Raw genomic sequence first — 12,294 nt, 5'->3', positions numbered from 1 at the left:
ATTCACCAGTCCTATGAGACTGCCAATATATGATTAACTTCTCAGCTTCTTAGCTGCTGGTTTCAAATTAACAACTGATTTGAGGAGAAAATGGCTCCAAATGTCAGGCTATCACTTTGAGTATCCTCTCCTAGAAGAGTAGTTGTAAGAACAGAGGACGTAAACATCCATTAAATCTTAACATACACTACCAAACTGCTTTAAAAATAGTGGTCTCATTTCATACTCCCATTGCATTGTATGAGAATGGCATTTTTGTAGAAATTTACCTTTGAGCAACTTGAGTAACATATATTTTCTTTTGCATTACATATGGTTCTTACTAAATTGTTAACATTTTGTTCTTCTTTGCCTAGAATTCCTCTGTGTCATGTGACCCTACTGTTATTGAATTCTCTGAGATATTTTAACTTCTTGACAAGATGCCTTTTTGATTTTCAGACTTGCTTTTTTTGCATCGTAGATGAGTGCTATTTGAGTTTTGCTTTTAAACAGGTAAGACCCTAGGACAGCCCAGTTGTCTTTCTGTTATCATACATGTAATGGAATATGCATAGTTGCTCTTCAAAAACTGTTCATTATTTAAGTGAACTGTTTACTCATTGATCTTAATTTTATTTTATGCACATAAATAGAATAAATTAGCTTGTTGAAAGAAAAAATAACATCACCCATGTCAGGGCTAATCACTTCATTTGTCTTCCTTTTGATATTAGGCCAAAAGCTATAGGAGAATACCTCACACAGTCCATAGAAAATCACAGAGGCGAGGCTGGCACACAGCCTTTGGTAGTTATCCTTTTCTCTTTACAATAAGGGTTTCGACTTTTCTTTAGTAGAAAAGTAACTTCAGACCTCTGCTTATAAGTCATGATTTGCTGAGAGTGTAGAATCATGTATCAATCATTCTGTCAGGAGTCTTTGTATGGAACTGATTAGTAAAGGGCTGAAGAGACATATGGCTATGTAACTTTTTAAAAACAACCACCTTCCATTATTTAAGCCCTAATTTATCTAGTTCTTGAATTCTTGACAGCTTCATGCTACTTATATACATTAAGGTTTCTACAATTTTAAAGTTTGCCGAAATTACCTTAGAGTATCAGTTTTTCCAATAAACACCTGCTTATTTTCTCTATATAGGTTGGCACCTGTGTTTATAGATGGGGGGGTCTGATGAAGGGGTGAAGCATTTAAGACCTCATGAGTTTTTAAAAGACAAACTTGGGAAAACTCAGGGAGTTTGATTCAGTTCATTATCTTGGTGAGGCCCATCTCAGTCCACAGCTTACTACCATCCTGATTCTAGGTTTATAGAACAAAGAACTGCCTAGGGAGGGGTAGAGAATGAGAATGGGTGGGAAGGTAGCATTCTTTTTTTAAAATTCAATAGTCTATTGTCAAATTGATTTCCATAATACACCGAGTGCTTCTCCCCACAAGTGCCCCCCACCATGACCATCAGCCCCTTCCCTCACTCCCCCTCCCCCTTCAGTCCATGGTTCATTTTCAGTATTCAGTAGTCTCTCATGATTTGTGTCCCTCACTCTCCCCAGCTCTCTTTCTCCCTTCCTCTCCCTTAGGTCACTTAGGTTTCTTCTGTTAGACCTATGAGTGCAAACATATGGTATCTGCCTGACTTCTCTGCCTGACTTATTTCGCTTAGCATGACATCCCCGAGGTCCATCCACTTTGCTACAAATGGCCAGATTTCATTCTTCCTCATTGCCATATAGTACTCCATTGTGTATATATACCACATCTTCCTGATGCATTCATCAGGTGATGGACATTAAGGCTCTTGCCATGTTTTGGCTATTGTAGAAAGTGCCACCATGAACATTTGAGTCCATGTGCTCCTATGCATCAGCACTTCTGTATCCCTTGGGTAAATCCCTAGCAGTGCTATTGCTGGGTCATAAGGGAGTTCTATTGATAGTTCTTTGAGGAGCTTCCACACTGTTTTCCAGAGTGGCTGCACCAGTTTACATTGCCACCAACAGTGTAGGGGGGTGCCCATTTCTCCACATCCTCGCCAGCATCTATATTCTCTTGATTTGTTCATTTTAGTGACTCTGACCGGTGTGAGGTGGTTTTGATTTATATTTCCCTTATGATGAGTGACGCTGAGCATCATTTCATGTGCCTGTTGGTCATCTGGATGTCCTCTTTAGAGAAGTGTCTATTTAGGTCTTCTGCCCATTTCTTCACTGGATTATTCATTTTTCGTGTATGGAATTCAGGGAGCTCCTTGTGTATTTTGGATACTAGCCCTTTATCTGATATGCCATTTGCCACTATCGTTTCCCATTCTGTCAGTGGCCTGTTAGTTTTTTTTATTGTTTCCTTCACCTTGCAGAAGCTTTTTATCTGGACTGTTTCCTTTGCCTTGCACTAGTTCATTTTTGTACTTGATTCCCTTGCCTCAGGGGATGTGTTGAGGAGGAGATTGCTGTGATTGAGGTCTAGGAGGCTATTTCCTGCTTTCTCCTCAAGGGGTTTGATGGTTTCCTGTCTCACATTCAGATCTTTTATCCATTTTGAGTTTATTTTTGTGTAAGAAAGTGGTCTAATTTCATTTTTCTACATGTTGCTGTCTAGCTCTCCCAACACCACCTGTTGAAAAGGCTGTCTTTTTTCCACTGGATACTCTTTCCTGCTTTGTCAAGGATTAATTGGCCACTCATTTGTGAGTCCAATTCTGGGTTCTCTATTCTATTCTATTGGTCTATGTGTCTGTTTTTGTGCCAATACCATACTGTCTTGATGATGACAGCTTTGTAGTAGAGGCTAAAGTCTGGGATTGTGATGCCTCCCGCTTTGGTTTCCTTCTTCAATATTACTTTGGCTATTCAGGGCTTTTTTGTGGTTCCATACAAATTTGAGGATAGTTTGTTCTAGCTTTGAGAAGAATGCTGGTGCAACTTTGATGGGATTGCATTGAAAGTGTAAATTGCTTTGGGTAATAATGACATTTTAACAGTGTTTATTCTTCTGATCCATGAGCATGGAATGTTTTTCCATTTCTTTGTGTCTTAATTTCCTTCATAAGTCTTCTATAGTTTTCAGCATACAGGTCTTTTACATCTTTGGTTAGGTTTATTCCTGGGTATTTTATGGGTTTTTTTTTTAATGCAGCTGTGAGTGGGATTCGTTTCTTGATTTCTCTTTCTGTTGCCTCATTATTGGTGTTTGAAAATGCAAGCAATTTCTGTATGTTGATTTTGTACCCTGAAACTTTGCTAAATTTCTGGATCAGTTCTAGTAGGCTTTTGGTGGAGTCTGTCAGGTTTTCCATGTAGTGTATGTCATCTGTAAAAAATGAAAGTCTGACTTCAACTTTGCCAATTCTGATGCTTTTTATTTCCTTTTGTTGTCTGAGGCTAGGACTTCCAGCACTATGTTAAACAACAGTGGTGAGAGTAGACATCCCTGTCGTGGGATCTCAGGAGGAACGCTCTCAGTTTTTCCTCCATTGAGGATGATATTAGCTGTGGGTTTTTCATAAATGGCTTTTATAATGTTTATGTAAGTTCCTTCTATCCCAACTTTCTCGAGAGTCTTTATTAAGAAAGGATGCTGTAGTTTGTCAAATGCTTTTTCTCCATCTATCAACAGGATCAAAGTTTTTTATCTTTTGTTAATGTGATGTATCACATTGATTGATTTGCAAATACTGAACCGGTCCTGTAATCCAGGAAAGAATCCCACTTGATCATGGTGGATAATTCTTTTTATATGCTCTTGAATTTGATTTGCAAGTATCTTGTTGAGAATTTTTGCATCCATATTCATCAAGGATATTGGACTGTAGTTCTCTCTCTCTTTTTTTTTTTTTTGCTACATCTCTGTCTGGTTTGGTAATCAAAGTGAGGCTGGCTTTGTAGAATGAGTCTGGAAGTTTTCCTTCCATTTCTGTTTTTTGGAATAGCTTGAGAAGAATGGGTATTAACTCTGATTTAAATGTCTGGTAGAATCCCCCACATAAGCCATCTGGCCCAGAGCTCTTATTTGTTGGGAGACTTTTGATAACTGATTTAATTCTCCACTAGTTATGGGTCTGTTCATATTTTCTATCTCTTCCCGTTTGAATTTTGGTAGTGTGTGTGTGTTTTGGAATTTGTCCATTTCTTCTAGGTTGTCCAGTTTGCTCGCATGTAATTTTTCATAGTATTCCCTGATAATTGCTTGTATTTCTGAGGGATTGGTTGCAATATATCCATTTTCATTCGTGATTTTGTCTATTTGGATGCTCTCTCTTCTTTTTTGAGAAGCCTGGCTAGAGGTTTATCAATTTTCTTTATTTTTTCAAAAAACCAACTCTTGGTTTCATTCATCTGTTCAACTTTTTTTTTTTTTTGGATTCTGTATTGTTTATTTTTGCCCTGATCTTTATTATTTCTCTTCTTCTGCTGGGTTTAGGGTGCTCTTGCTGCTCCCTTTCTAGTTCTTTTAGGTGTGCTATTAGACTTCGTATTTGTGCTTTTTCTAGTTTCTTGAAATAGGCCTGGATTGCAATGTACTTTCCTCTTAGGACTGCCTTTGCTGCATCCCAAAGAGTTTGTATTGTTGTATTTTCATTTTCGTTTGTTTCCATATATTTTTAAATTTCTTCTCTAATTGCCTGATTGGCCACTTCATTCTTTAGTAGGGTGTTCTTTAGCCTCCGTGTTTTTGGAGGTTTTCCAGACTTGTTCCTGTGATTGATCTCAAGTTTCATAGCACTGTGATCTGAAAGTGTGCATGGTATGACCTCAATTCCTTTATAGTTATTGAGGGCTGCTTTACGACCCAGTATGTGGTCTATCATGGAGAATGTGCCATACGCACTTCAGAAGAAAGTAAATTCCCTAGCCTCAGGATGTAGAGTTCTAAATATATCTGTCAAGTCCATCTGTTCCAATGTGTTGTTCAGATCCATTGTTTCCTTAGTGATTTTCTGTCTGGTTGATCTATCCATTGCTCTAAGTGGAGTATTAAACTCCCCTGCTATTAGCACATTCTTATCAATAAGGTTGTTTCTGTTTGTGATTGTTTTATGTATTTGGGTGATTCAGAATTCAGTGCGTGGACATTTATAATTGTTAGCTCTTTTTGATGGATAGACCCTGTAATTATTATTTAATGAGATTCTTCATCTCCTGTTGCTGCCTTTGTTTTAAAGTCCAGTTTTTCTGATATAACTATGGCTACTCCAGCTTTCTTTTGACTTCCAGTAGCATTATAGATATTTCTCCACCCGCTCACTTTCAATTTGAAGGTGTCTTCAGGTAGAAAATGAGTCTTCTGTAGGCAGCAAATAGATGGATCTTGTTTTTTATCCATTCTAATACTGTGTGTCATTTGACTGGAGCATTTAGTCCATTTATATTCAGTGTTATTATTGAAAAATATGGGTTTAGTGTCATTGTGTTCTCTGTAGGTTTCATGCTTGTAGTGTTGTCTCTGGTGCCTTGCAACTTTTCCCTCATAGAGTCCCCCTTAGGATTTCTTGTAGGGCTAGTTTAGTGGTTATGAATTCCTTCAATTTTTGTTTATTTGGGAAAACCTTTATTTCTTCTTCGATTCTGAATGACAGGCTTTCTGGACAAAGGATTCTTAGCTGCATATTTTTTCTGTTCATCACATTGAAGATTTCCTGCCATTCCTTCCTGGCCTGCCAAGTTTCAGTAGATAGGTCTGCAACTACTCTGACAGGTCTCCCTTTGTATGTTAGGGCCCTTTTATCCCTAGCTGCTTTCAGAATTTTCTATATATCCTTATATTTTGCCAGTTTCACTATGATATGTTGTGCCAAAGAATGATTCAAGTAACATCTAAGGTGCCTTCTCTGTGCTCTTGTATTTCAATGTCTGTTTCCTTTCCCAGATTTGGGAAGTTCTCAGCTATAATTTGTTCACATACTCCTTCAGCCCCTTTCTCTCTCTCATCTTCCTATGGAATTTCTATGTGCTGATGGAAGAGCATATCAAAGAGAGAAATAACAGGGTTGGGGAGAAAGAGAAATCAAACATTGACCAGGCAGAAAGACTAAAATGCTTAATTCAGAGAGCAAAAGAGAATATGGTAGGAGGCGAGGAGAAAGAAATGAGGTAATGTTACCTAGAGAAACTATATAGTCTGATTATTCTAAAGAGAGAAAGGAAGGTAACAACGGAGGTGTAGTATACGCAGATAATAATTTTAAATGTAAAATGGAATCTCTATCAAGATCCCAATGACTTTTTTTTTTTTTTTTACAAAAGTTTAAAAAACTGTTTCAAAATTCATATGGAGCTACAAAAGACCTCACATAGAGAAAGAAATCTCGAGCAGGAAGAACAAAGCTCGAGATATTATGTTTTCTGACTTCAAATTATATTATAAAACTAACATAATTAAACAATATGGTATTGATATAAAAACACACATGTAGGTCAATGGAACAGAACAGAAAGCCCCCCAACAAACCCATACATAAAAATTAAGGTCAATTGATCTTCCACAAGAGTGCCTAAGCTGCACAATGGAGAAAGAATAGTTTCTTCCATGAATGATGAAAGACTGGACATCCCCATGTAAAAAAATGAAATAGGACCCCTATGTTATACCATACACAAAAAAATCAACTCAAAATGGCATAAAGACTTAAATATAAAACTTGAAACCATAAAACTCATAGAAAAAAGGGGAAAATATTCTTGATATTAGTTTTCTCAATACTTTCTTAGATATGACACCAAAACCAAAGGCAACAAAACCAAATATAAACAAGTGACAGTACATCAAACTAGAATGCTTCTACATAGCAAAGGAAATACTTAACAAAATGAAAAGGCAACTCCTTGAATGAGAAGACATTTGCAAACTATATATTTAATAATGCTTAATTGCCAAAATATATTAGAAATTCATATATCTCAAGAGCAAAAAAGCCAAGAACCTAATAGGTAAAGGACCTCAACAGAAAGACAGGAGATTGAATACCATCAACTAACTTTGACCTGATCAACATTTATAATATACTCTACTCAGCAACATCAGAATATAAATTCTTTGTAAGTGTGCCCAGAAAATTTACCAGTATAAACAATGTACTGGCTATAAAATAAATCTCAGTGCCTTCAAAAGGACTCAAGTCATACAAAGTATGTTCTTTGATCATTATAGAATTTATTAGAAATTGATTAAAAAAAGACATATTTGGAAAATGACTAGAACTGGAAAATTTGTAAAATATTTGAGAACTAAACACTACACTTCTTATTACACAAAGATCAAAGAAGAAATTAAATAAAACTTAGAAAGTATTTTGAAATAAATGAAAATACAACATTTCAAATTTGTGGGATGCCATTAAAGCTGTACTTAGAGGGAAATTTACTAAATGCTTATATTAGAAAAGAAAAGGTATCAACTTGATCTCAGATTCCACCTTTTGATACTAAAAGAAGGAAATGAAACCTAAAGGCAGAAGACAGTAAATATATATCAGAAAGAAAAATCAATGAAACAGAAAAAAAAAAACCAACAACACAGAAAACCAATGAAACCAAATCCTGGTTCTTTGAGAAGTTCATTAAGCTGATAACTCTCAGACAAGATTGATGAGGAAAAAGAAAGGTGACACATTGACCAGTATCCGCAACAAGAAATGTGACATCACTACCGATTCTATAGATACTAATATGCTAATAAGGGAAAATCATAAACAAGTTTATGAAAATAAATCTGACCACATAGATGAATGGACCAATTTCTTGAAAGACACAAACTATATGTTTACTCAAGAAGAAATAGATAACCACAATATTCTAGTACCTATCTTAAAGAAATAGGATTTGTAGGTAAAAACCTTCGCACAGAGAAAATTCAGGCCCATAATGATTTGCTGATGAAGCCTATAAAATTTTTAAGAAGAAATCACTCCTATATAAACTCAGCTAGAAAATGAAAGAGGTGGAACTATATCCCAATTCATCCTGAGGCAAGTTTTACCCTAATGCCAAAGCAGATGAAGCCATTACAAGGAGAAGAAAACTATAGATCAATACTCTTCACAAACATAGATGTAAAAATTTGAAACAAAATTTTAGCCAATCAAATTCAACAATATATTAAAAGGATTAACATTGTGATAAAATGTGGTTTATTTTAAGAGCATAGAATTGCTTTAACATTGAGAAAGAAAGCAATATGATCATCTCAGTAGATGAATAAAAAGCATTTGACAATATGTTACTCCAACATTCATTTATAATATTCATTGCTACAATTAAATGTTCTGAATCATGATCCTGTTACTCCTTTGTTTGAAATTTTCCCATTGCTTCCCATTGCCCATTGTGAAGATCAAATTCTTCAGCCTGGTATTCAAGGCTCATTGTGCTCACTCCCCAACGCTGGCCCCTATTGATACACTCCTTAGTGGAGCAATGCTGTAAATGCCTTATATCTCCTAGATCCTAGCTTTTTCTCCCTCCTTCACTTTGTTTATGCTGTTCACTTGCTCTAAGATAGTGGTTTTCAACTTTGGCTGTGTGTTAGAATTATAATGGAGTTAAAGAAAATACCATGATCTATTCTATCATTAGGAAATTTGACTCAGTCTAGGATAGGGTCAGAGCATTGAAAACTCCTCAGATGATTCAGTTGTGTAGGTAGGGTTGCAGACAAGTGATCTAGAGTGTTCTCAATGACTCCAAATTTGCATACCCCAAATTTACTTATCTTTCCAAGATAATTCTAAAAACCTTTTTAAAAAATGTTTTATTTATTTTTTGATACAGAGAGAGACAGAGCATGAGGGGGGAGGGGCAGAGAGCAGAGACACAGAACCAGAAGCAGGCTCCAGGCTCTGAACTAGCTGTCAGCACAGAGTCTGACACGGGGCTCGAACCCATGAACATGAGATCTGACCTGAGCCGAAGTCGGAGGCTTAACCAACAGAGCCACTCAGGTGCCCCTATCTTTCCAAGATAATTCTAAATGATATCTTCTTCACAAAATCTTCCTATATCATCCTTGGCTGGGAGAAAGTTCTCCTCTAAATGCCTTGATACATTATTTGCCTCTCTCTCAATCTTTATACCTGCAGATCCTCTCTGATATACCCGAGTGAAAGCTCTTAAAACCATATTAACAAGTTCTTTTTTGAATTTTTGCCCCAAATTAGTCTTCATTTTTAACATGGTAGATAGATACTGAATGAATGATTTGATGAAGTATTTTTGGATGGTTGAGAGAACACAAGTATTCACTACAGTCGAATGATAATAGTGGGTGATTTTAGGAAATGTGACCTAAGGGGGAAATGGTCTGATCTTCAAACTTGGCTAATAACTTCTTTTAGACTTCTGACACCCTCTGTCAACATGTGTTTATTACTAATAATTCATAATTCAATCTTTTGTTAAAGCGACAAGAATATCAGAGTTAAGTAAATGTATAGACGAGTCTGTTCTTTTATTTTAGTTCTAATATCAACCTTTTTCCTGATAATCTTTTTGCCATAAATTCCAACAACCATAAAAATGTATCAATTATAAGTCCTCCTTTCTCCTTACATCTTGAACTCAAGAGGCTAGTGGAAGAGAAAAAAAGATACTAAATCCATCTGAATGATTTTCCAATAATAAGAAATAAACTTGATTTTATTTGTAGGGATTCTATAATGTATTTTCTCTGGCATCTTTGAAAAATCAGCACCTTTTTTAATTCCCTAAAAAGTTATATTGATTTCTTATCATTGTTCAGAACATGAAACAGCTGCATTTCAATGAACTGCTTAGGGTTTTAGATAAAATCATGGATGTAACAACAGATTATAAATAATATTTTCTGGGGCACCTGAGCAGCTCAGTTGGTTAAGCATCAAACTTCAACTCAGATCATGACCTCATGGTTCGTGAGTTCAAGCTCTACATTGATCTCTGTGCTGACAGTTCAGAGCCTGGAGCCTGTGTTTCCCTCTCTCCTCTGCCCCTTCCTGCTTGTACTCCTTCTGTCTCTCTCTCTCTCAAAAATAAATAAACATTAAAAAAAGAAATAAAATTTTATACGGAAATAAAGTAGCTTCTATCCCAAGAGAAGATATTAAATAGTTCAAATAGAATATGTACCTGGATCTAGATTGGCTCATATCTTCAAGAATCATGGAAAAGTGCTCCCAGGTTTTCTCTGGCTGGAATGAGTGTGCAGCAAATTTATTTGAAGCACCAAACAAAGATAGGAAGTAATCTTCTCCTTCTCCAGCTACAGCTGTCTCAGGAGCAAGGACTGACAGAGACTGTTCCTTTGTCATTATGAAGCTGTTGGCTCCTTTCAAAGAATCAATCAAAAAGGAAAGAAACAGAGAAATAAATAAATGGGCATTAAAGGAAACCAAATTCATTATCTTTATTCTTTGCTTCTACAAAATTATATTCTTTATACATTTTACCGTCACCGTCAAACTTAATGAGGATAATTAAAAGCTTTAAAACAAATTCTATAAAATGTGTTATTTTTAGGAACACATAATTCCTAGAAATTATTTCAGTAATCTTAAATTATCAATAATATGGAACGCCTGGGAGGCTCAGTCTGTTGAGCATCTGGCTTCAGCTCAGGTCATGATCTCATGGTTCATGGGTTTGAGCCCCATGTCAGGCTCTGTGCTGACAGTTAGCCCAGAGCCTGAAGCCTGTTTTGGATTCTGTCTCCCTCTCTCTCTGACTCTCCCCTGCTCATGCTGTCCCTTTCTCTCAACAATAAATAAAACATTAGAAGAAAAAAAATTTTTTTAGTTATCAATAATATCATTAGTGTAATGACTTTTATTTAACTGATTATTTAGTTGTACTAGAAGCATCATAAGCTTTTGGGGAGGTAAAACATTTGAGTTTCTCAAATTTGGATATGTTATATATAAACAAAACTTTATTTCATTTCATATTAGCCATCCTCTTCAAATTATTACACATAAGTTAAAGCGTCAAATGAACCCTTCCAACCAATGATTAGTGATTTTGCCAGGTAAAGACATAAATTTCCATTAATCAACTAAAATTCTTTATTAGAAAGATAAAGTAATGCTTAATCAGACTCTAGAATCCTTTTGGAAATTTGCTCTTTTAAAATTATAATTTTGCATGGAAAGAACTATGTTGAATAAACCTAATCATGTGTCTGCAAAGAGAGAGTAACGCTTTAGAGAGGAATCATGATAAAATAGATAGACAACATGTCTTGAATTTACACAGACATGCAATTGTGTCCCAGCTCTGCCACTTAGTAAGCCAACGGAGTCAACCTTTTTAATTCTCCATTCTCCTGAACATCAACTATACGACTTTGTGTAAGGCAATGTTAGGATTGAAGAAAATGCAGACAACTGTCTAGCACAGTGTCTAGTGTTTAGCAAGTATTCAGCAAGTGATAGCAATTATTGTAGTTCAGGGACTTTGGTTAATGTGACACTGCATCCAAAATCATCAAAAGATTAAGGCAATCTGGAGTTTGCTTTATATTCTTGTATCTTTAAGAAAACCAAAACAAGATGACAGATGGAAGGGAGTAAACACATAGTTCCTAAAAAAGATTCTTGAAAGTATTTTTGTCTAGAAGCAATATTTGGAATTAAATTAGTTCATTTCCAGTCAAGTTGAGTATTTACTTAATCATTAAATTTCATTGAGGCAGATTATATTTTATCTTTGTATTCTAAAAAGAAGGAAGATAGATTAAGTTTAGACTTAGTTGTTACTTAATCTAGAGGAACAGATGGAAAGGAACCCAGGTATCTATCTACAGAAGCTGACTCTTCGGTAACTGAAGGAAAAGACTACATCTCAGCTCAAGTCTCATCTTGCAAGGGAAAACCACTATATTTCGTTTTTTCCCCTAATACTAAGAGCTTGCACAGTTTTTTAAAATATTCCATTTGTTTAATGTTTATTCGTTTTTGAAAGAGAGAGAAAGAAAAAGAGAGAGAGGGAAGCATGAACAGGGGAGGGGCAGAGATAGAGGGAGACACATAACTCGAGGTAGGCTCCAGGCTCTGAGCTGTCAGCACAGAGCCCAACAGGAGACTTGAACTCATGAACTGTGAGATCATGACCCGAGCTGAAGTCAAATGCTTAACTGACTGAGCCACCCAGGTGCCCCTTCCACCGTTTAATCCAAATATGGAACATATACCAGGATAATACAGTGACAAAGAAGGACAAATATTTCCTCCCTAGATGTAAAGTTGGTATTTTCACTTTTGAGTATGTGGGTTTTGGTCACAGCTAAAGGTCAGTGTGATCTTAGGAGGTGTTTGTAAAAAAAAAA

The 12,294-nt window shown here is 35.9% G+C and overlaps 1 protein-coding gene across 2 annotated transcripts in view; it reads right to left on the bottom strand.

Annotated features, from left to right (window-relative positions):
• LMNTD1 (lamin tail domain containing 1) overlaps window positions 1-12,294 on the bottom strand; it is a 147,658-nt gene that overhangs the window by 28,802 nt on the left and 106,562 nt on the right. For both annotated transcript variants that reach the window (XM_029955825.1, XM_029955826.1), the window contains one exon: window positions 10,101-10,299. In XM_029955825.1, coding sequence (XP_029811685.1) covers window positions 10,101-10,299 — 199 coding nt within the window. The remainder of the gene's footprint in view (window positions 1-10,100; window positions 10,300-12,294) is intronic.

This window comes from Suricata suricatta, chromosome 10 (assembly GCF_006229205.1).
Source record: "Suricata suricatta isolate VVHF042 chromosome 10, meerkat_22Aug2017_6uvM2_HiC, whole genome shotgun sequence".
In the NCBI taxonomy this organism is placed as follows: domain Eukaryota; kingdom Metazoa; phylum Chordata; class Mammalia; order Carnivora; family Herpestidae; genus Suricata; species Suricata suricatta.
Note: the sequence above shows the minus strand (reverse complement) of the source record. Positions and strands in the feature narration are given on the sequence as shown.